This window comes from Tiliqua scincoides, chromosome 1, assembly GCF_035046505.1.
Source record: "Tiliqua scincoides isolate rTilSci1 chromosome 1, rTilSci1.hap2, whole genome shotgun sequence".
Classification (NCBI taxonomy): domain Eukaryota; kingdom Metazoa; phylum Chordata; class Lepidosauria; order Squamata; family Scincidae; genus Tiliqua; species Tiliqua scincoides.
This window is the reverse complement of record NC_089821.1, coordinates 232818328-232844038: the sequence shown is the minus strand read 5'-3', so window position 1 is coordinate 232844038 and position 25711 is coordinate 232818328. Positions and strand designations below refer to the sequence as shown.

At 43.4% G+C, this 25711-nt stretch overlaps 1 protein-coding gene across 3 annotated transcripts in view; it reads right to left on the bottom strand.

The window, feature by feature from the left end:
• The window catches only part of SDCCAG8 (SHH signaling and ciliogenesis regulator SDCCAG8), a 150644-nt gene that overhangs the window by 106983 nt on the left and 17950 nt on the right, over window positions 1-25711 (bottom strand). For 2 of the 3 annotated variants that reach the window (XM_066617459.1, XM_066617477.1), the window contains 7 exons: window positions 24555-24680; window positions 22453-22569; window positions 19174-19238; window positions 14575-14763; window positions 9233-9371; window positions 4211-4363; window positions 2585-2719 (listed from right to left, as the gene is read on the bottom strand). In XM_066617459.1, coding sequence (XP_066473556.1) covers window positions 2585-2719; window positions 4211-4363; window positions 9233-9371; window positions 14575-14763; window positions 19174-19238; window positions 22453-22569; window positions 24555-24680 — 924 coding nt within the window. The remainder of the gene's footprint in view (window positions 1-2584; window positions 2720-4210; window positions 4364-9232; window positions 9372-14574; window positions 14764-19173; window positions 19239-22452; window positions 22570-24554; window positions 24681-25711) is intronic. The other variant, XM_066617466.1, reaches the window with a different exon arrangement.

Sequence of the window (25711 nt, the reverse complement as noted above, 5' to 3'; positions counted from 1 at the left end):
CTATGTAACAGTTTTGTTGTAGCGACAATTGTAATTTCCAGCACTCAAACCTCAAATTGTTGTTGCTAAAATAATTCCAGTTCGCCCACAATTACTATCATTATTTCTAATGTGATTACCATGCTGAAAGGGGTCATGCAAGTGACATTTTCATGTACAGTATCTGATATTTGTTACAAACACATGATCCAATCACTCACATCTGCTTTTACACACTTAACATTGCAGAGATCAAAAAACACAAATTCAGGCACCTGGCATGTCAAAAGTCTTCTGGAGTACAAAGGTCTTAACTTGAACAAGGACGTCAACAGGAATCTCCCAAGGCAAGATATTTAAAAGTCAGGGCAAAGCCGTACAAAAGATTCTGCCTCGTGTTCTTGATAAGGAGGCGCAGGATACAAAACAGGGCAGGATACAGAACAGGACCCAGAAATGAACCAACAGCCAGAGATCATGATATAACAAAGAAACCCCATGATACCAGTTAACTGCCCTCAGCAAGCAGCCTTGCTGCAGTATTTCACACTAGCTGAAGCTTCCTGACATTCTTCAAAGGATGCAGCCAATACACTAGACCAGTGGTCTCCAAACTTTTTGGCCAGAGGGCTGCATCAAATATCTGGTGTAGTGTGGAGGGCCGGAAAAAAATTTAAATACAAAATTTAAATAAACAAATTAGATATGGAACTTAGATGAGTGAATAAATGAATGAATGGGTTCAATCATTCAACCTCTCTGGCCCTCAGAACACCCTCCAGACACAAACAGAGCACAGTTCTGGTCATGTTCAGTTGAGTGGGCCAGAGGCTTTCAGGGGACAAGAGGTTGGCCGCGGGCCAGAAAGAGGCTTGCTGTGGACCGCATCTGGCCCCCAGGCCGGGGTTTGGAGACCCCTGCACTAGACTGTTGGGCTAATACAATCTTGACCATAGCCACAATCTGAACACCCAGGAGCAAAGCCAAGATCAGAACACTCCCAATCAGAGCCCTGACTTTTTTTTCTTCTTTTTTTTTTGAGAAATACTCTTGGTATCCACAGGGGACCAGTTCCTGGACTCCCCATGGATACCAAAATCTATGGATAATTAAATCTTTGGATGGACCTTACAAGACCTCTGGATGCAAACAGAAGTGTCCTCTGGTTGTATCTGGAGGTGTTCTGAGGCACAGGGAGGCCGTGCAGAACCTCAGCCTGCCAAAGCCTTCTGAAAACACTAAAGGCATTTAGTGAAAAATCAGAAGTGCCTTTCTGAAGGTTCCGGCAGGCCTTCTGGTCACCTCTGAGAGGTCATCTGTAGTCCTCCATCACAGACTTGCAATCAACAGTGAGTCAAATCAGCAGATCACAGATCCGCAAATGATGAGGACCAAGTGTATTTCCCCATCAAAAATAGGCTGCAACCTAGAGCTACTAACCAAGAATACTTTTCTGTAGTGTCGATTCAGTTTCATTTTATACACGCTTACATAATCCATTACTCCACAGCCTCTCCAGAATGTGATGGAGAAGAGAAACACTGTGGTCATTTCCACAGGAAGGAGTTGAGGAGGTGGGGATAACCTAGGATAGTGATTGTTTCCTGGCGAGATGGAGGTGGGCATCTCCAATATGCAGATGATATCCAAATCTCCAGAAGACGTTTCCCAGCAGTCGCTATCCTGGGCTACACTAGACTATCCCTATCTCCTCAACTCACTGCAGCACCCTTCATTTTGTGGTAGATGAGAAAAAAAGAAAACAAAAAAGTTGTGTTTTTGGATCTCTGGAAAAGCAGAAAAACTGGAGTGCACTTTGACTATCAGGCTAAAAGTCATAAGAACATAAGAAGAGCCCTGATGGATCATGCCAAGGGCTCATCTGGTCCAACTTCCTGTATTTCACAGTGGCCCACCAGAGCACTCAACAACATAACTGCATCCTGATGCTACTCCCTTGAAATAAAAAGGGCACTATTAGATCCAGAAGACACTGCTTAAGAAATAACAGCCCAAAATAAAAAATGGCTGCCATGGCATCCTTAGCAGGACGGACTGCCAGAAGCGGCTCCTTGGGAGAAGGGGACATTTGTCTCCTTCCCCTGGGTAAGGGAAACAGCCCCGCAATGGGGTTTCTTGACTCTGCATTGGTTATTTAGCAGGCGCAGAGTTAAGATGCCTTGTTTTGGGCTCCAAGGACCAAAACAGCCCCAACTCACCTCTCCACCACCCAGCGCTCGGAGTGAGTGCCAGGTGGCAGACCTCCAGCCTCTGAACCATGCTGTCCCAGTGTAGGCTCATGCTGGGCCAGCAGTAACACTCGCAAACATGCCTTACAGCACGTTTGCAACAGTGCACACCGGCTGTGAGCTGGAGTGCACAGTTCAGGATAGGGTCCTAAAAGAGTTGGAAGCCATCACATTGCATTATAAATCTATGTGCATACACAAGTTAATGTAAGCAATATTAAGGCAAATATATGAAGAAAAAGTACTAGAAAGGATCTATCAATAATATTGTTCGTACACAGTTAAAGCATTTGTCCCAAAGACTGCCCAAATATGTTAAATCAACTGAAAACTTGTGTTTTCAAAAGCATTACTACCTTATTAATCTCTATATCTTGAGAAGCATTTTGATTTTGAGCTTCTTCCAGCTGATTGGCTAATGAAATCTTCTCCCTTGTAATTCTGTCAACCTGGGTCTCCAGTGTAGCCAGGTTCTGAGATAAAGACATCACCTGAAACAAAGCAAAACCTGAATTCAAAGAACGGGCTAAAACTGAAAATCATTATCTGAAAATAGAAAACATTCTGCCTTCAATGGACACTGAAAACAAAAGCTCTACTTAAAAGCAAATTCAGTCGTGAAAAGAAGCAGAAGCCAAGCACAAAAAAGTCTTATTTTTATAATACAATAAATCTCACCAACTCTGAGAATGTATCATTTCAAAACATATACAATATTTATCCAACCTGGTATACAGGAATGATGTATACCAACATATAGGAAGCTTACATCTGTGTCCATTTTACCACGAGTACCCATTCCCATCCCATTCGCATTGAGACAAATCTGTATCCGTGGATAAACAGGCCACACCTGTATTACTTACATGACATTACATGTTAGTTTTCCCTTGTGCCAATATAGCAGATAAGTATTTAGCAGATAAATGTGTGAAGTAATCTTCAAGGAGTTCCCAGAATGAGAGCATCAGCTGAACAGCTAAGCATAAAAAAGATCTCTATAACTGAACTGCCACCTAAGTACTCCTTACTTCAGGCCAGTACGAACAATGCAGGTGATCCCTTAACCATAATTAAGGGAGCTGGCATGGGTCAGAGGAATACACATGTTTTCCTGACATGAATTCTCTCTGCCTCTTCTCCTACTAGACTTAGAGCCTGATCCTATCAGGAGCAGCACCAGTGCTCTAGCCCCACTGCCAGCGCTGGGTATCACAAAAGTGCTGTAAAGCACTCTGGTGCCAATGGAAGACCCCCAGCACTCGCAGAGAAGCCATTACCAGTTGGCACTGGGTCGTAGCACCAGCAAGACACAGAACAGGAGTGCTGGGCGGCAGGAAGGATTTTTGGGGCAGGGGGAGAGAGGGGGAAGGTGGGGAGGGGGCAGAACTAGTGATGGGAGGGAGGACCAGAAGGTGGATTGGGCCTGGGAGGGGGTGGGGAGGCAGCAGAGGCTGCCACTGAATCCTATGCCACTTCGGGTGCTGTGGAACCCAATGTGGGCCTCCTTGGTTCTATATCCACTAAACCGCAGGTGCAGACCCAAGGAGACCCATTGGGGCCATTGGTGTTATATCGGTGTTTGGCTGCTCCAACAGCTACTCTGGCTCTGTAGGATACAGCAGTGGCCCTGTTGATGCTGCTGTACCTTGCAGCACTGGCAGCCCATAGGACTGGGCTGCCCGGCTGCAATTCTGCACAAAATTACCTAGGAGTAGGCCATTTAACACAACAGGATTTACTTCTGAGTAGACTAGAATAGGATTGCATTGTTAACTATGAGTAAGACATAACTGTACTGTTAAATATGAGTAAGGCACCAATATTAACCAGGATCTACTCTTTATCTGGATTTGAAACCAGGCTTTGAAGCCATTTAGAACAACTGAGTGCAAGCTAATTAAGCCTCCTAAAATAGCTCAGTGGTTAGAGTTTTGTTTTATAAACACTCCCATGTATTTATACAGAAAATGTTAAAATACCAAGGATGACAAGTTCTCTTTTTCTTTTTTCATTTCTTCACGAATGGCTTCTCGTTCTCCAGCTCTCTTATCTAGCTGAGCTGCTAACTCCCTTTCAAGACGATCTCTTTGTCTCTCCATCTCACTTTTAAGCTGCTCACACTGGACTAAAGCCTGAGGGAAAATATTTTAGAGATTAAAATTAATTACATATTTCTTTAATCTGTAACAAGACTTAGATCTGAAGAAGATGGCAGATAGTGGTTACAGACTAAAAATATTTCTGGTAAAAAAAACACACTCTACCTTTTATGGCTGCCTACAGATGCAGAGAATGTCACACATGTATACAGGTGTGCCCCCCCTATCTCTGGAACTTTTGTTCTGGAACACCCCCAACCCTGTAGTTAAGTGAAACCACAGATGTGAAGGAATGCTTCTCCATCTTCCAGAGGTGAGGGAAGCTCTGCTACCCTTACCTCTAGAGGGTCTTCTGAGCCTCTGTCAGTCTCAGATGGACTCTTAGCGACTTCCATTTAAAAAAAACAAAAAAAAAACCCTGACAGATTCTGTCAGTCTGAGCCTCACAGAGGCCACGGCCACACACATGTGGAGTCTGCCAGGCTCAGAAGTCGCTCCAGAGGGAAGGGGAGCAGAGCTCCCCCCACGTCCTGAAGGGGCACGTGTGTGGAGGCCCCATGAAACTGATCTGCAGATAAAATGAAACCGTGGATATGGAATCCATGGATATGCCCCCCCCAATATATTCTGTGGGTTACGTCAGAATGCCTGATGCAAGGGATGGCACTGGGATGTGGGTCTCTTGTTGTCTTGTGTCCTCCCTGAGGTACTTGGTGAGCCACTGTGAGATTCAGGAAGCTGGACTAGATGGGTCTATGGCCTATCCAGCAGGGCTGTTCTTTTGTTCTGTACTGTTTTCCATGAACAAACTGAGTGCTCAATCGTGAATATGTCTGAAGACTCAATTCCTATGACTTTTACACAGCATTATGACAATGATACTTTTGGCCAACTTTAGGAGATTCCCATGCTATGCACAGTCGAGTCTCACAAATATGCTAAACTTCATGCACTACACCCAAGTGCATGCCTTCCTAAGCAGGAAATAAAACCTCAAAGAATGTAACTATTTTACTTCCACTTGCCAGTTTCTTAGGGTATAATCCTGGTGCAACATCAGAGCATGATTATTAAACTGTCTTGAAAAGCAATTTCTGTATGTGCAAATGAGCAAGATGGACACTCTTACATTCTTATAAAAACAGGTTAAAGAGAAATATTAATGGGTAGACATTTCTTCCCTGTGCCCTATGATGAAGAGGGGAAAAAAGTCAAATGAAAACAATCTTGTTCACACCATTTTTATCACTATGAAATGCAGGCATAGTACTAATCTTCTTAGTTCATTGGTTCCCAAATTGAGCCGCGGCTCCCCAGGGAGCCACAGAAACCAGCCAGGGAAGCTGCGAAATCCTCGCAAAAAACCCACCACCCTATACAATGTATAGGATCATGGCCAATGGCCCGTGGTCAAGGCAGCTGCCAGTCAAAAACATTTAGGAACCACTATCTTAGTTAATCATGTGTCTGGAAGGATCCCTGTTTAAATGCTATTGGCTACAGTATCTCCTCGTGCAGCAGTCTTCAGTCTTTTCAGACACAGGACCTACCTTCAGTCTTAAGCAGAAGGATGGAACCCCCTTTACTTTTGTTTTTTCCTACAATTTATGTCTGTTTTCCTATCTTTAGCAAAAGGAAGGGACCCATATTTTTAATAGTCGCACAGAAAAGGAAACTTTGGCAGAGATCCAGTTTTATGCATGGATAAAAAATGTGCATCTACTAAAAGGAGTGGCCAGCCATGAGGTCTACCCACCTGTCACCTCCCCAAGCTCATCATGTGCCTGCTCACTCCACTCAGCCAATGACCCACCTTATTCCCATGTGCCTTCCTTAGAGAGTGAGAAGAGAATGGAGGGCCTTACCAGCTCCTTCAGTGCTGCTGACAAAGACTGCCACAAAGGAGAAGGCAGCCACTGTAGTGATCCCTTTCCTGGGCCCCTAAAAAGGGTTGCCTCCTCCTCCTCTGCTGTTTCTTGTAAAGAGAGGGGGAGGAGAGCAGCCAATTCTGCACATAGTATCACCCACATTTTACAGGTTGCTCCAAGTAATCCAGTTGGGCAGCTCACACAGTTTTGGAAAGGTGGCATTACCTTGTAAGAGTTTAGTGAGTGTCTTTGTGTAATTCCATTTTTAAAGAATGTAATTTCATGAGGGGAAGTGTGTAACCCACTACCACAATGCCTGAAATTGGGGTCAGGAGAGAAACCCTCAGAGCACATTTCAATTAATATTATGGAAGAACTAACTCCTACTAGCTCAGTACAGTGGGCCCCCATATCTATGGATCCTGTATCTGCAGTTTCACTTATCTGCAGATCAGGTCTGTGCCGTCCCCACATGCCCCCCTCTGCTCCCCTTGCCTCTGGAGGGCCTTCTGAGCCTGGTAGAGGCTGTTCACGTCCATCTGTGGCCTCTGCTGGGCTCAGAATGACGATCAGAGGTAAAAAAAAAAAAAAAAGAAGTGACTTCCAATTTTTGTTTAAATCAGAAGTTATGTTTTCAATGCTTTATAAGGCATTAGGAGGCCTGGGGAGACCCTAGGTGACTTGGCTTAGCTCCCCTCTCCTTCGGAGGTTGGGGGCCATTCGTTGGTATCCGCAGTTCCACTTAACTGTGGGGGGTTCTGGAACAGAACCCCTACAGATACTAGAACATGCCTATATAATTTTGTTGTTCATTAAAGTCATTTTTGATTACACATTCTCCTAAATGAGGCAATTTTCTAATTACACAGCAGATGGCACTAGTTAACAGGATTACGAATTAGCCTATCAGAAAAAGGTATTTAAAACTGGTCACCTAACTCATGCTAGATTAGAAAAGCTGTTTAATAGTGCTCATACAGCACCCACCTTAGTTGGGTTAAACACGAAACTGTGTGAGCTCTGGAGGATTAAGTGAAAGTAAAGTTCACAAAAGCAAACTCCTCAGGTCAAATAGAGGAAGTTCAGCTGAGTAATATGATATTTTCACTATGAAAACTCCAATCCTAGACAGAATGTCGGCAAACTAACCTGAATATAGCATTTAACTGAAGCCAAACACAACATAACTATTCTTTCTTAATTCTCAAAGAAACAGATACATGAAGACAAGCAGTTTGGGGACCTATTCTATTATGGTGGGTACTAATATTACTGCCTACCCAATACAGTAGCAAGTTAAAAACTGTCTTTTAATGGTACCTTTTTCTGGTACACAGTGTAAACTTGAGATTGAAACTAGGGATTTGCAGTTCACTTCTGAGAAATGGTGCTCTTCTTACTGAAGCTTTCTGTGTCCCTTAAAATGTATCAGTTCTCCAAACTGGCAACCATGAAATTAACCTCAGAATTTCATTTTAGGTGAAAATCTGTGGCAACCCAAGTTGAAGCAATTTTTTTAAATTATAAAAATATTGAGTGAGATTCAAGGCTCTAATTTCCCCCTTTTGGCAGCTATTCCATACGCATTATTACTTGCAGTTTTTGAAATTTAAAAGGTGATTGGACAGATTTATGGAAAAAAAGTCCAGCACAGGTTACAAGCCATAACTGACTATTTGCAACCTCTGGGTTTTAGAGGAAGTCTATCTCTGAATGCCTGATTCAAGGGCGTGACAACAGAATATACATATCATGCCATCTTGAGCGCTCTCAGAAGCATCTGGTGGGCCACTGTGAGATACAGGAAGCTGGACTAGATGGACACCTGGCCCAATCATGCAGGGACCTTCTTAAGAAATACCCTTTTGTTTGGGGCACGGAAAGACTGCTGATCAAGAAATGCAAGTATAAGTCAACCAGGGCACACTAAATGAGCTAAAGGGTTTTTTTGTAGCTTTTTGAAGGGTTTTGAAGGGTTTTTTGGGTTCATTGCTTGCAGCGTATACATCAAATTTCATTCTTTTTCCAAAATATATGCTCCTTTAAAGTCAAAATGATTTATACAGATTGTTGTTCATTCAAAGTTGATTGCCTATGGAAACAGGGAGAGCTGTGATCACAACTAATAATTACAGGGATGCCTTGGCAGTCAAAAGGGAGCAAGATGGGGAAAAGCAAGAGGAAGAAGTGATGAAGAACAGGGACATTTGACCAAAACGATGAGTGAGAATAAATGAAAAGAAAGTTTTTGTTGAACCTAGTGCAACAATGTATTTTTCATTTCATTCATTACTTCTAGCATTACTTCTAACATGTGTCTTTAGTATCTAATGCTTCATAGAAAACAAAAGAATGATCATAGGAAGAGCTCTGAAAAGTCAAGCCAAGACTATCACAGTGGTTCCCAAACTGTAGGTCAAAACCCATCATTGAGCATGAAAACTGGGCCATTCCCCCTTAAGGGGAGTGGCCCAGTAATAGGGTCCCTGACGGCACTACAGTGATCACAGCTCTGCAGGGTCCTAGTAATATTTGAGTGTACCAAAGGTGGGGGCTGTTGAAGCATCCATGGGGGTCCTGGAGTCGAGCAGCCCCCTCCGCACGGCTGCACAGCACTCCGATTGCCAAACTCCAATTGATCACTCACGCAAACCGTGAGTGCCATTAGGCAATCAGAGTGCTGTGCAGTTGGGCAGAGGGGGCTGCGAACCTCCAAAACCCTCATGGACGCTTCAGCAGCCTCCCAGGTAACTCAAATATTGCTGGGACCCCACAGCATCGCAATCGCTGCGGCACCATCAGGGCTTCCAGCATCACTCCTGTCCCACAGGAACTTACCAGGTTCCTTACACTCTGGCAGGAGTCTATCTAGTCCACAAAACTGTTTTCTAAAATGGTTACAGCTTGATGCCTCCAGGAAGCCCACAAATAGGACATGAAAGCAATAGTCCTTTGCTCCCAAGCAAAAGCATCCAGAGGGATACACTTTTAATTCCAATCTAAAGTAGCACAACTGAAGCTTTTGTGATTTTACCTTCGTTCTTTCCAAATTTGCTTCTTCAGTCATGTGTACAGCTTGCTTCACTTGCTCATAAGCACTACATTCCCTTTGCTGCATTTCATATAGGTTTGTTCGTAGTGAAGAAAGTGCTGACATTAATTCATCCCTTTCTCTATAGAAAGAAAGGGGGGGAAAACCACAAAATATTTTTGAAAATCAGGGCAATGAAAGGCACTTAAGCAGGACTAGTATCAACTTAAAGAGTTAACATTTACTAAGATTTCAAAATAGGTGGTACCAGGTTCATCACATAATGCAATGTGCAGCTTCAGCACCTGGCAGTAATGACAGGCATCCAATCATGATGTATGCAAGCTGGAATGCACTTCAGCAGCACACAAAAATGCAAACACACATAGCCAAGCAAAAACATATGACAGTCAGTGCATCTAGCAAAAAAAGAAAACTGATTATAATAATAGTAAAGAAATAATTCCATATTTATGGAATTAATGGAAACAGTTACAAAGGGAGTAACTGCATTTAAAATACTTTTGAACTGTGGAATATATATCCTAAATCCTGTATAACCTGCAGCATAGTAGCAAAATTCTACTACAAAAATTCTAAGACTGCATCACTTCAGTATTTGGATCTTTAAAGAGCAATGTACATGGTTGTCAGACATATATATGCCAATTTAGAAAAAAGCTACAATTTCCTGCTAAATAGTCTAGCTCAGAGGTGTCAAATATAAGGCCTACAGGCTAAATGTGGCCCCGGAAGCAATTTATCCAGCCCCCATAATAATTGAGTTCTCCCAGCATGAGAACTTGGGCCTTCTCATATCCTGAAAATATGAACAAGATTTGCACATTTTCTCTTGTGTCATCTGAAGGTAATAAGTTTCTATACAAGAACAAATTGCTTATTTCTGGCAATCATCTGCTTGACACTTTCTGCTAAATGATGTCACTTCCGGCCCTCAGGATGCATCATGAACACTAACTTTGGCTCTCTGTATGAAACGTTTGACATCCCTGGTTTAGCTAGCATCTAGACTAGAGTTCCCATCCTGGGGCACTGTGACGCTCCAGCCAGGGAAGCACTGTCTCTGGCCCCTTAAGGGTTGACGCAGGGGCGAAGGTAGTGATATGATTGTTATGATTGCATCACTATCAGGACAAAAGGGGTTTTTGAGACTCACCCCTGACAGCACTAGCCCTACGGATGGTGCTATGAGCCTGTTGACCCCCCCCCCCTTTCAGGGCTCCCCAAGCCTCCAAAAAGCTAAAAATAGCAATCATGACCCACTTGCGGTTTGCAATTGCAGAATTGGAAGTGGGTCACAATAACTATTTTTAGCTTCTTGAAGGCTTGGGGAGCCCTGCAGAGGGCTCCATAGGCTCCCTGCACCATCCGGAGGGCTGGCACTGTCAGAGGTTAAGTCTCCAAAAACCCCTTTTGGCCCTGTAGCAATGCGATCGTGGCAATTGCTTCACTGCCTTAGCCCCTCCCCCCACACACTTACTCTGGTTCTGTTGATCTAGGCCAGAGGTGCCCAAACCCCGGCCCTGGGGCCACTTGCGACCCTCAAGGCCTCTCAATGCGGCCCTCAGGGAGCCCCCAGTCTCCAATTGGCCCTCCAGAGATTTGATGAAGCCCGCACTGGCCCAACACAACTTCTCTCAGCATGAGGGCGACTGTTTGACCTCTCGTGTGAGCTGTGGGATGAGGGCTCCCTCCACTGCTTCCTGTTTCACATCTGTGAAGCATTAGCAGCAGCAAAGGAAAGGCCAGCCTTGCTTTGTGCAAGGCCTTTTACAGGCCTTGCAAGACCTTCATTCGTTCATATAAGTTCATCTTTAATATATTCATTTATGTAAACTTATGTAAATTTATTCAAATTTTAAATGTAAATTAATTCTTTTTTTCCCCAGCCCCTGACACAGAGAGCTGATGTGGCCCTCCTGCCAAAAACTTTGGACACCCCTGATCTAGGCAGTGGGGAAGGAACAGTACTGTAATAAGGAAAACATGCAAGACAACCAAAATGTTAGAAATAATGTTTTAGCTAACTTAGGACCCAATCCTATCCAACTTTCTAGCATTGATGCATCTCTCTGATTTGGATTATTAGGTATCCATGTTTTATAGAAAGTGAAACAGTTGTTGGCAAGTCCTCATTGAATAACTGGTAGCTCAATCTTATCCATGTTTACATGGAACTCCTTTACGTGACTACCTCCCAAATAAATGTGTCCATAAATTGTTAGCCTGAATGTATGAATTCTTATTGGTTAAAATCTCATTCTCCAAAGGAGAAGATAACAGATGGGGTTATCCAAGGTTAGTATAACATCATGCCTCACCTATCATTCTGTGGGGACCTAAATTAGATATCAGGTGTCTAAGTTCTTACCCACGAGAAGTGTTGTGTTGTTGTGTGAACACTTCTTGTTGCATGAAGGAAGAGAAGGAAAAGGAAAAAAACAAAACACCAGAGGTGAGAAAAATAAGTTTAGGGACCATAAGCAATAGATCCATAATTAAGACTGCCAGAGCCTGATAGCCTGAATGCCTCAGCTACTCTAGAGCAGCAGGACATTGTACTAAGTGCAGACATTCGCAAGCCTTCATCAGTAACTTTCCTAAAATCAGTTCATAAGTAAGACATGGCTTCCAAAACCTGGAGCCAGTTTGAAAACGTAAGCAGTTCAACATAGAGCACATTGCAACAATTCATTCAAGACGTAACTAAGGCATGTGCCAACCTCCCTCAAATCAACCCCCCACCTTAAAATTGTGGGGGGTGTTATGCTACTTTGTTTCTAATCACAGCTTTAAGAGCTACAGCACAGTTGGTCGACATCTTAAATCTGACTGACTTACGCAATTCAAATATATGCACTCAAGCCCCCCACCCTCAAAGGCAGAGAAAAACAACAGTTTAAATATTGCAAATGTCTCTACCCATCATTGCATTTACTTTTTTATAACCCAGAGCAAGTCTGAAATGGGAGAGTGAAGCTGCTGTTGCCTCCGTTTCAGTGTGTGTCTCAACTATGATTTTAGTTTTTAAACAGGCAGTACATATTGTTGGCTTTAAAGTTTATACATGATTTTGTCATTATGCTCATATCTCATAACATAACACTCATATAAAATGCAGGCCAACAGTAAACATCAGAAACAATTTCAAATACATAAACAGTAGAAACCAATCCTCAAATTATAGTGGCAGAAAGATAAGATAGGATCAATACTAAATACTTTATACTAGAATAATATAGTTTGGTATAGTGAGTGTTCCCTCTAAGCCAGCCATTTTCAAACACTGTGCCATGGCACAGTGTGCCGTGAGATGTAAAAAGTTGAAAATCACTGCTCTAATCACTGAGGGGGAGTGTGCAGTCTCATGTGCTGGTTGCACAAGACTGGCTACGAAGTTCTGAGCATTGAAGTTACTGCTAAGCTCTGCAGCGCCAGCAGCAAATCTGTGTGGGGCTTCCATTCATCTGCCCAGCTTTAGAGGATATAGTGATTATAGTATTATACTTTTGGAAGGCCCCTGCAATAGCTCTCTCTTCAGTTAGTCAAAGGAATGGTGGTACTTCCCTAGAGAGGCTCTTCCTCCTCAGAAGCCTGAGGACAGTCTAACCTAGCTCATCATGGGTTTCATAGCCTCCAAGGGCCTAATAAGGCTCCATAATTACCTCACCCATGCCCAGCCTCTTTTCCCTCTCCTCTTGGGGCTACCCCCAGACCACCCGCAATGGCCTTGCCTCGTGGGCCATGCTCACTATGCAACAGCCTGTCACTAGAACTAGGCCTGGAGCAGACACCTCCATGCTGGACTGCGACATCACGGGCATTCCCTCAGACCCATCCCTGAGTGCTGAGGGATCCTTCTCAACATTGGTCTTCTCACTTCATACCGGGCACACCATACTGGCTCATCATCCTAGTGTGGGTATCCTTGGGTATCCTGGAGGCCTTGTCAGGAGGTGCTTAGCAGTCAACCCCATCAGTGGGAAGTTGATTGTCCAGCCAAGAGTCCATGGCTAGATAACTTTTACAACATTTATGGCCCGACCTTATGTTCTGCTTTCTCCTGGTCCCAATAAGTTTCACTGGTGCCGACTACTGTAAAGCACACCCGTGGATTCCCAGCCGCCCACCCATCAAGGTGGGGTGGGGAAGGCAAGAAGGAGCAGGGGGAAGGCATAAATGAGGGCAGGAGGGGGCAAAACAGGGCTAAGGAGGCATAATAAGTAGTAGGAAAGATGCAGGAGGGTGTGGATCTTGTGTTAATGGTGCACTAGTGAAACTACTAGTGCAGATCCTAAGAGACTCACTGCAGAGTGGGAGGCTTACAGAGGTGAAAGGGATTTAAATCCTCTTTCACCTCTGAAGCCTCCCAATCCACGCACACACACCTGCTGGAAAAAGCACTCGATTTTGTCACGGCTGCACCAGCAGGAGTGTAAGGATAGAATTGAGCTGTTAGTGTAAATGCTGTGCCATTGTAAGGGGAAAAGGTAATTTGGAGTGTGTTGAAAGAAAGGCCAAGTTTAGATGGAATCTTATACTCTTTCAGAAGTTGCTCCCGTCCCTTATGCTAGCATAATATTATGCCTACAAAGTAAACAAAATACATTTCCAGCAAAATCAATGAGAGCGTTAGTCAACTGCCCTCCTTATGGCAGAGAACAGAATTCTGGCTAACTAGGTAGGCAATCACTGTGTAGTTCCATGAACATATAAGCCCTGTCAAGAGAACATAGCTTGCATATAAAGAAACAGAGTATGGGGTAACATCACTCTGTCCCCATATCTGCAGAAACATGAATGGACAACTACAAGTAGGGAGTTAGTGATAGGAAAAACTATGCTCTAAGAACAAAGAAGAAAAGAAAAATGATCACTGGTTTTCTCAGAAGACATTCAGTCACTTTTCTTCAGAATTCTATGCATAAACACTCAACAGAACTCCAAATTCCAACAGAACTCCAGGCTATAGCAGAACTGCAAGTCCAGCAACCTCACCCAAAGAACCTTGACCTATTTCTCAATATGTGATTCCTAGACATCTTCAACCTCTCCTCACCCCCAAAGCAAGCAGACATGAAAGAAGCACACATGAAAGAAGAGTGGCTTTTAAAGTGAAATTTTAAAGTGTATTTAAGTCTCTCCAGAAAATTAAAGCAATTAACCAAAGTGTACTGTTACTTCGGTAGCAAGCAGGAAGAAAACTGTGTTCTTCCAAAGTCTCCACTATAAGGTCTGTACAGGAGAACTCCACAGTGAACTGTAAAACTTTAAAAAAATTCTTTAAAACATTTTAATTCAGATTTAACCATCTCAGTACTTACTTTGTTAGCCTTTCAATGGCTTGCACATGGACATGTGAATGAGTCTGGGAAAGAACAGCTTCATGTTGCGCACATTTCAAGCAAAGGCCGCCAACCTTATTAGAACTAGTTGATGCACTAAGCAACTGCTGATGCTTCAATCTTCCGTTTAGATCTTCACAGTTTTTTTGTGATTCTGATAATTCCTTTCTAGAACAGAAATGACAGACAACGTGATAAATAGTAAATCAGCCTACATTATTGCAGAGCTTTTCCTTATTGGTACAATGGCCACTGATCTAGCATCGATAGCTTGATCATTCTATAAACATAATAAGATGAGAGGAGACTGAAAGCAGAGGGGAAAATGTTTTCTCTATTTTATTAGCAATTAATTTCAGCAATTCCATACAAGCCAACAGAAAGGTGAAATTGCCTAGAATAAATTCTGGTCTAGTCAACTCCACTCTTAAGGTAAAAATAAATAAAACAAAAAGTTCTTGAATGCACTGGTAGGGGCAACATAATGTGCAAAGTAAGATGGCTTTGGGAAGAAAAAAATTATTTAATGACGGAGCACTGCTGTGGGGAGAGGAAGCAGTACTATACCTTTTGAAAATTTACATGCTGGTAAGTGGACATCTAGCCATACTAAACAAAACCAAAAATAATTTTTCTAGGCATTGAAAAGGAATACAAGGCATTGTTAGTATCTGTGATACAACTCATCAGCAGTGTAACAACCTTTATCTAACCGATGTCTTTGAATGTTTAATTTAAATCAGCCCTGGTTGTTGTGCTGCTGGAAAATAGTTTCCAGGTACTGTCTAGTCTACTTGAAGCAAGCTAGTCTACAGACCAGCAAAGACCTGGTCTGGCTGGAGAAGAGACAGAAAAAAATGAACCTACTGTAGATACGCAAGTGTAAGTTGATTTCACAGATAAGTCAAGGGGCAGCTTTTGAGTCAAAAATCATGGAATTTTCTGACCCTTGAACAAATCGGTGTAAAACCTAGGGATGTGTGAAATTCTTTGAAAACGACTGACCAGGAATTGTTCTGAGCAGCAAAAAGCCAAAAAGAAGGGAGAAAAAACTAGACTCATTTTACCTTCTTCTCCAAACAAGGAAATAAAGGTTCTTATGGGAGTTGCAGGTTTTGTAAGGAATACAGTGTTGCACTTTCATAGCAGCAGCCGTCACACAGACTACAATTCCCATAAGGGCCTTCATTTCTCTTCCTGTTTGGAGAAGAAGTTAATATGGCTACTTTTTTGGTTGTTTGCTTTCCGTTACTGTCTCAGAACAATTACTTGTAAGTAAAATTGCTCCTTTCCTCCCACCTCCTGCGTCCTGCCTCTCAGTCAAGTCCCACCCCTATCTCACCCCTGGGGGAAGGCCGACAGGAGCCGAGGGGCATCCGGTTCGGGACTCCTCATCCCTATGGGATGAGGATGGGGAGGTTAGAGAACAACAAGACAAAGGCAGGGTAGGAGAAGAAACTGGGAAAGGTAGGGTGATGGGATGTGACAGACGGTTTGGCACAATGAGAGGATGCGGGGACAAAGGAGCAAATAAGCAGCCCATCCTGGGGCATTCTGTGTATAAACGCTTTTATGCGAATGCCCGAAGTCTACGAGCAAAGGTGGGAGAACTGGAATGTCTGGTGACAAGGGAAAATATTGACATAGTGGGCATAACAGAAACCTGGTGGAATGCGGAGAATCAGTGGGATACCGCAATCCCGGGCTATAAACTCTACAGGAGGGACAGGCAGGGGCGTGTTGGAGGTGGGGTGGCCCTTTATGTTAAGGAAGGGATAGAATCCAGCAAAGTAGAGATTGAAGGTGGGTCCGACTCCACCGTAGAATCTCTGTGGGTTAAATTACCAGGCTTGTGCAGCGATGTAATACTGGGGGCGTGCTATCGTCCTCCAGACCAGAAATCGGATGGGGACCTTGAAATGAGGAAACAGATCAGGGAGGTGACAAGGAGGGACAGGGTTGTAATCATGGGGGACTTCATTTATCCTCATATTGACTGGGTCAATTTGTGTTCTGGTCACGATAAGGAAACCGGATTTCTTGACGTGCTAAATGACTGTGGCTTAGATCAGCTAGTCCCGGAGCCCACCAGAGGACAGGTGACTCTGGATTTAATTTTGTGCGGTACACAGGACCTGGTTAGAGATGTAAACGTTACTGAGCCATTGGGGAACAGTGATCATGCTGCGATCCGTTTTGACGTGCACGTTGGGGGAAGAATACCAGGCAAATCTCTAACAAAAACCCTTGACTTCCGACGGGCGGACTTCCCTCAAATGAGGAGGCTGGTTAGAAGGAGGTTGAAAGGGAGGGTAAAAAGAGTCCAATCTCTCCAGAGTGCATGGAGGCTGCTTAAAACAACAGTAATAGAGGCCCAGCAGAGGTGTATACCGCAAAGAAAGAAGGGTTCCACTAAATCCAGGAGGGTGCCCGCATGGCTAACCAGCCAAGTTAGAGAGGCTGTGAAGGGCAAGGAAGCTTCCTTCCATAAATGGAAGTCTTGCCCTAATGAGGAGAATAAAAAGGAACATAAACTGTGGCAAAAGAAATGTAAGAAGGTGATATGGGAGGCCAAGAGAGACTATGAGGAACGCATGGCCAGCAACATTAAGGGGAATAATAAAAGCTTCTTCAAATATGTTAGAAGCAGGAAACCCGCCAGAGAAGCGGTTGGCCCTCTGGATGGTGAGGGAGGGAAAGGGGAGATAAAAGGAGACTTAGAGATGGCAGAGAAATTAAATGAGTTCTTTGCATCTGTTTTCACGGCAGAAGACCTCGGGCAGATACCGCTGCCCGAACGGCCCCTCCTAACCGAGGAGTTAAGTCAGATAGAGGTTAAAAGAGAAGATGTTTCAGACCTCATTGATAAATTAAAGATCAATAAGTCACCGGGCCCTGATGGCATCCACCCAAGGGTTATTAAGGAATTGAAGAATGAAGTTGCAGATCTCTTGACTAAGGTATGCAACTTGTCCCTCAAAACGGCCACGGTGCCAGAAGATTGGAGGATAGCAAATGTCACGCCTATTTTCAAAAAGGGAAAGAGGGGGGACCCGGGAAACTATAGGCCGGTCAGCCTAACATCCATACCGGGTAAGATGGTGGAATGCCTCATCAAAGATAGGATCTCAAAACACATAGACGAACAGGCCTTGCTGAGGGAGAGTCAGCATGGCTTCTGTAAGGGTAAGTCTTGCCTCACGAACCTTATAGAATTCTTTGAAAATGTCAATAGGCATGTGGATGCGGGAGAACCCGTGGACATTATATATCTGGACTTTCAGAAGGCGTTTGACACGGTCCCTCACCAAAGGCTACTGAAAAAACTCCACAATCAGGGAATTAGAGGACAGGTCCTCTTGTGGATTGAGAACTGGTTGGAGGCCAGGAAGCAGAGAGTGGGTGTCAATGGGCAATTTTCACAATGGAGAGAGGTGAAAAGCGGTGTGCCCCAAGGATCTGTCCTGGGACCGGACAGTGGAAAAAAAAGTGGACCGGACAGTGGACATCTCAAAAAAGACATAGTGGAAATGGAAAAGGTGCAAAAGAGAGCGACTTAGATAATTACGGGGCTGGGGCACCTTCCTTATGAGGAAAGGCTACGGCGTTTGGGCCTCTTCAGCCTAGAAAAGAGACGCTTGAGGGGGGACATGATTGAGACATACAAAATTATGCAGGGAATGGACAGAGTGGATAGGGAGATGCTCTTTACACTCTCACATAATACCAGAACCAGGGGACATCCACTAAAATTGAGTGTTGGGCGGGTTAGGACAGACAAAAGAAAATATTTCTTTACTCAGCGTGTGGTCGGTCTGTGGAACTCCTTGCCACAGGATGTGGTGCTGGCGTCTAGCCTAGACGCCTTTAAAAGGGGATTGGACAAGTTTCTGGAGGAAAAATCCATTATGGGGTACAAGCCATGATGTGTATGCGCAACCTCCTGATTTTAGGAATGGGTTAAGTCAGAATGCCAGATGTAGGGGAGGGCACCAGGATGAGGTCTCTTGTTATCTGGTGTGCTCCCTGGGGCATTTGGTGGGCCGCTGTGAGATACAGGAAGCTGGACTAGATGGGCCTATGGCCTGATCCAGTGGGGCTGTTCTTATGTTCTTATGTTCTCACCAAGCAGCTGCTCCTAGCAGCTTCATTTACTGCATTTACGTGTGTGTAAGTCGACCCATGTTCTCAGGACCAATTTTAAGGCATAAATTTTTCTACTTATACACAAGTATACATGGCATGTATAGTAATTAAGGATCTATAATACGGCCTTTCAAGTCTTCAAGAAGTCTTTAAGACTTCTTGTTTTACAATTCAAGTTTTACAATTCAGAAAGAATGACTGATGATTTATTATAACGAACTGTTATCTGGTGTACTCCCTGGGGCATTTGGTGGGCCGCTGTGAGATACAGGAAGCTGGACTAGATGGGCCTATGGCCTGATCCAGTGGGGCTGTTCTTATGTTCTTATGTTCTTAACTGTGACTAGATGCAATGAGTAAAACCAAGGAAAATAGAAAATTCAGTTGGCAGTCACCAAGCGAAAGAAAGAGAACTAACTTTGTTATTTTTACCTTAAAGACAGGACCTGAGATTCAAATACTTCTGTTCTTTCTTGATAAAGACATTTTAGCCTCTCCTTCAAACAAAAGAAACACAAATGACTGCTTTCACTTTAAATTAGAGATGGTCTGGGAAACAAGACTTCATAAATTCCACTGTGAGTTAATAAATTGAAGGTTTTAACTCCCATACACTTATCTGACAGCAAAGTCTCACTGAACTCAGTTGGGACTTCTGAGTAGTAGAGTACTTCTGAGTAGAGTGCCTTGTGGTGCTGCAGTAACTATAGGGTTCACTACTATCAGCAGTTTCAGGTGTCTGCAGTAGCAGTAGGAAAGTATCCTAGTGGATATGAGGGGGATGTGACTGATGGACTACTAATACTAAACCAGACTTAACAGTTAATCTAATCTTGCATTGTTCATAAATGACTGGCTCCCCAAAGATCCCATTATCTAAAATCAGGGAGGTCAGGCCTAGGGCCTTGTAAAGCTAAGATATAGCTCCCCAGAGTTAAACTAATCTATGCTTTTGAAAATAGATTGAATCCTTAGACACAGCTATCTATTATTTTGGGCTTTACACAATCATGTAGCCCACATTTTAGGATAACACTTGTTTTCCCCTGGCCTTTTACACACAATTGAATGGCTAACAAAACAAAATCTAAACAAAGAGAGTACTGTATGCGGGTTTGGAAAGATACAGGCAATTTCAAACTGATTATATGCTTTTAAGGAGATATACCCCTTCCCCTATCCCACAATCTTTACATTCAATTTCTTCCTCCCATACTGTCAGGAACCAAGGGGCATGAATCACGAAGTACCTAGTCTGCAACTGAGACCTAGTCTAGCCACGAACTATTATGAATTGTATACATCTGAAACCTTCAGACCCCTAAGGCTGGGATCGGCAACCTGTGTTTTTAGAGCCGCATGCGGCTCTTTCAGCCATCTGCTCTGGCTCCTGCAGGCTGGGATTTAAAGGGGCAGGACGGGCGGCTGCTGCTTTCCCCTTGGGCGGAGGGGGAGATTGTTTTGTGCAGTGCAGGACAGGCTGCTGCTGCTGCTTTCCCCTTGGGGGGAGCGGGAGATTGTTTTGTGCTGCGGGGGAGGGAAAGGGGGGCTTGGCCGCTCCTGCCTGGGAAGATGGTGTGCTGGGGCTTTGCCTGCTCCCGTAATGCGTTGTGTGCCCTCTACGTCGTGTATATGGTGTGTGGCTGACAGCAGCCAGGCTCCCCTCCTGGCTTCCTGCCACCCTGAGTGTGGCTGGCAAGGGGTGGGGGTGCCAGGCGGGTGGGCTTCCAGTGGGGGGTCGGTGGGGGCGCAGAGGCAGGAGGTGGAGCCCAGGCAGGGCTGCCTGGGTGGGGGGAGGCAGGGGCAGCTCCCAGGAGAGGGCAGAAGGCGCCTGCAGTCCCCTTGTGGGTATCTCCTGTGCACACAGCTGTGGAGTGGGGCTTGGCACAGTGAGGCAATGGGGATGACCTCACTTTTGTCTTGTAGGGCAATAGGTGAGACAGAGCAGTGGGAGGGGGGGGAGTGTTGACTTTGCAAGGGTGGGTGGGTGCGGAAGAGGGAGGCTGTGGAAGGGCTGCCTGTGTAACTCCATCTTTACCTTGCTTTTCTGGGGTGCCATGGGGAGCAGGAGGGCAGAGATGGGGCTGTAGGAGCCTTAGAAAGGGGTGCTCTTTCAGGAGCAAGAAAGATGGGGGTTGACCTGGGGGAAATGAAGAGTGCTAAATTCAAGCCGTCTTAGCATGCACCATCCCAGTGTGTGCCCAGGGTGACCAGAGGTCCTCTTTTTCCAGGACATGTCCTATTTTTAGCCCCATGTCCTGGAAAAGAACTTAAATGTCCTGCTTTTCCCTGTGAGTAGGCAACGCAGCCCCTCTTGTAATTAATAAATTATATGTAATACAGTTTTAAATTCAATAATAAGTAATTTTAAATTAGGCATATGAGATCAATAATACAATATATAATAAATATATAATCTATATATTGATCAATATATAATCAATATAGGTGAGTGTTTTTAGCTTTTATTTTGTGGTCCTACATTTTTCTTCAATATCCTACATTTTGGGGTGACTTGTCCTCTTTTATTGTTATGACATCTGGTCACCCTGTGTGTGCCTCAGAGTGCCGTCTCAGGGCCCAATCCTATCCAGTTTTCCAGTGTCTGTGCAGCCATTCTAATGGGGCATGCACTGCATCTTGTAGTGGGGAGTCAGTCACAGAGGCCTCCTCAAGGTATGGGAACATTTGTTTCCTTACGTCTGGGCTGCACCAGTGCTGGAAAGTTAGATAGGATTGGGCCCTCAGTCAAGATATATCTATCTTGACAATAAGTATATTGTCTGGTTAGGACAGGAAGGGGAGCTTGCAGCAGATCATAAAGGTAAAAAAAAACTACATATGCAGTGTTATCTTCATTTTAGATGTTAAAAGGGTTTTGTGGCTCCCAAGGTTTTCTTTTCTCCGGAAAATGGATCCAACTGGCTCTTTGAATGTTTAAGGTTGCCGACCCCTGCCCTAAGGGAACAGATTGTGCAACACTGAGCCTTGTAATCAGCATTTGGTATAAAGCTGGATGATTCTATTTTAGAACTCGAAAGGGTGCAAATACTTTTGTAGAAAACATAATACAGAGGTGTGCTGCTTAACAAATTTCCGCTTAATGAAGGACCACATATATGATGGTGGTCAAAGCACAACAAAGAGGCTCTTAATGAGGCAGAGGTCTTCCACAGCCTGCAGCAGTGTGTCTGTTCACACAACAAAGAAGCTCTTAATGCAAAGAAGAGGCAATCTATCTCTAGTATCCTGTGTAGCCAGCTAGTTTCTGGCAGGGAGTGCCTATTTACACAACAAAGGCACTAGATTCGGCTTAATGTTCATTTAACAACCTAATCGCATCACAGTGGGAACTAGAGAATGTATCCTCATTGTTAAGTGGTGCACACCTGTACTGTGAATACCAAATATGGAAAAGTAACACATTATTTTTGTAAGTGTTCTAGAAGCATCTGGCTAGCTACTGTTAGAGACAAAATGTTGAACGTGATGGACTTTGAATTCAGAAATCCAACCCTTACATTCTTGGCAAATAAAAACTCTTGTGTAACTCTAAAGCTTGTAATTAATTTTATCAAATAAAATTGCATATAAGAATACCATATACTTTTCTCCATTTTCTGGAACAACAGGAGAAAAGTTTTCTGTATCAGAATGGCATTAATAAATATGCTACAATTTACATTTCAATAGATGTTTTAGGACACTGACCAGCTCCATGTGCCATTTATCTACTTCTGTTGTAGCTGCTGTAGTCTGTTCAATGATACAAGATGATTTGACAGCTTCACCAATATGGGAATAATTGCTACCTTTTTGAGGATCTGTCTGAAACAAAAGCAGTAATATTTTCTGTTTGTCTATTTTGTATTTATACATTACACACACAAAACACAATATATGAGGGAGAAATATAATAAAATGCAAATAACCTTACTACCATTTTTTGAAATAGAAAATAGCATATCTGAAGATTAAAAAAAACTTACACTGAAGTTTACATTGAAAATTACATCTTTATATTCAGAGGTATTAAACTTTGGAAAGATGAGGGCACATTTAAGATTATCTCACACAGAAGATATCCCTATTTCTTACATACAAGAACTTATGATCCTTGCCTATATAACACAATACACATTTCACTCTATTGACACCACACATACATGTGGCAAAACAGACATGTATTTGTGAAGTATATAGATCTGAAATAATTTTCTCCCCATAACAGCAAAGTCAGATCATTAGCACCAATCAAGTTGTATCTAAAATAGGACCACCCAAAGAGAAGATGAAGGCTTCTGCTACCCATTTGACTCCAGAGATTTGCAGAAATTAAGAACTTTCAAACAAGAATCCCCAAGAGGGCAAAAACCACCAAAACGTTTTGCTTCCTATCAATAATCCTCTTAAGGGGTCCACTTCAGTGTGCCTTTGACTGCTATGCTAGCGCCCTGCAGTGTTTCCAGATAAACGATGATGTCGTACATCATCGCTGTATGGAGCTTGGTTTCCCAGGGCTTTGAGCTGCACAACTTAAAGGGAATATTGCTAGGGAGTATAAATGAACAGATAAAGTATGGATTCCTGGAGTGGCTTCATAGTGCTTGAAATAGTCATTTCCTGCGAGAAACAGGGTAGAACCATGCAGGAGAAGATTTTTATTTTCTTTTAAGGACAATGCATTTGAAATGCACTAAAAGCAGACTGTGAAAGAACAAGACAGAAAGATTATAAACACAGTGAATGAGTGCTGCAGCACAACAATATGATGCAGGGCACATTACTCTGGAGCAGGGGTGTCGAAGGTTTTTGGCAAGAGGGCCACATTGTCTCTCTGACACTGTGTTGGGGGCCAGGGGAAAAAAAAAGAATTAACTCACATTTTAAATTTGAATAAATTTACATACGTTTACATAAATGAATATATTAAACATGAACTCATATGAATGAATGAAGGTCTTGCAATAGCTCAAGGCCTATAAAAGGCCTTGCACAAAGCAAGGCTGGCCTTTCCTTTGCTGCCACTGCTGCATCACAGATGTGAAACAGTAAGCAATGGAAGGAACCCTCGTCCCACAGCTCATGCAAAAGGTCGAACAGTTGGCCGTCATGCTGAGAGCAGTTGCATCCAGCCAGTGCGGGCTCCAACAAATCTCTGGAGGGCCAGAGGCTCATTGAAGACTGGGGGCTTCCTGAGGGCCGCACTGAGAGGCCTCGAGGGCCGCAAGTGGCCCCAGGGCCGGGGTTTGGGCACCCCTGCTCTGGAGTAATGGGGCAGGAGGTCTGGTCTAGAGGATAGAGCCTCCGTTTGCCTGAAGATAACATCCATGAATGGTGAGACCTTGAAGCAGCTGACAAATCGAGCCAAGTTATTCCACCTGCTCTTTGGTGTGAGCGAAGAAGCATCTTGGCTGCCCTCCATGTGAGAGATGAAGGAGCTGCTTGTCAGCTTGCGTGGGAGGAAACTGGAGGCCAGAATGTGATACCAGATCAGAAAGATCCATCTGAAATGTTGTGGTTCTTGAAAGAGAGAACCTTTCTTCAATTGTAAAAATCCCTACGGGGATTTAGAACAGCCTGCCTTTGTAAACCGCCTTGAATAAAGTCTGAGGAGAAATCTGACGACCAACAAAGACGGTATATAAATACCTGTATTATTATTTTTGTTGTTAATGGAGTCCAGTGGAACCTATTCCAAGGGAGATATGTATGTTACAACATCGGCCCCTTTTTGTTTCTTAACTATTTTCAAGTTTCATGACAACTGAAGTATTAATGCAAGTGAATGTTTTATCTTAGAAGAGACTTACTGAGACATCCAATTGTATTTGTTCTCTAAATGTGTGCTCTACTGCTAGCGTTTTCAGTTCATTGTGCAGCTTCTCATTTTCAAGCACAACTACATGTATACGAGCTTTCAGTTGAGACATTTCCTCCTGGAAAGTTAAATATGTGCACTGTGAAAAGAATGGCCATGCACTGTTTTAAGCAATTGCTCCTAGCACCCCCCCCCCCCCAAACAGAGTGTATTTAAAAATATTCTCTCACATTAGCAGTTTGGATCCCCTTAGTAGCAGCATGAGGAGTTAATCACTTTCACAGAAAATCTGACTATAAATCAGGAAAAAAATGCTGTAACTTGGAGACAATGAGGACTGTACTCCACCGTCAGAAATTTCAGTCAATCCTCACACCAGTTCCAAAAAGAATGCAAGGCTACAAAGATGGCTCCAAAAGGACCTTCTCCTTGAACAGAAGATTATACTGAACACCAGGATACAGTGTAATAAAAAATTCAGGCTAAAAAGAAGGTGAAACATATCCAAAAGTGGATTTACCTAATTTCTTAAACCTGTCTCAGATCAAAGAGTTATTTTCTACTCTGACTAGTAATGTTCAACCATGTACGCAGAGTCCTTCTGAACTACGAATTAGGGTACTAGTTTGGGTATCCCTGAAGTCAATAAGACAAATTGAAATTGAAAGCATAGCTACTCTACATAGAAAAGCAATGAGAGGAAGTGGGGAACCCTATTCATGTACAGGATGTAGCCAAGGGAACTCATCTCCAATAAATTAATGATTTGCTCTCAAACCGATTGCTGAATGAACCAGGTAAGGCCAAGACTATATTCAGGTGTTAATTGTAAAGTATAGTATGTAGGAAGAAAGAATCTAAGGCTGCAATCCTATGCACACTTACTTGAAAGTAAACTCCATTGAACACAGTAGAACTAGAGTAAATATATACAAGACATTGCTGTACATTGGTAAATTGCATGATTTCTTCCCATGCCAGCATCAGAAGCAACACAAGGGGCCAAGTGATGATGATATGGAAAGGAAGCACATCACTTGAGCAAACAATATAATGGCCATTCATCCATAAGGCAGACTTGAGATTGACTACTACTTTAAGTAGTACATTGGCATAGAGAGATCACCATCACTGCAACAGTCTTCACCA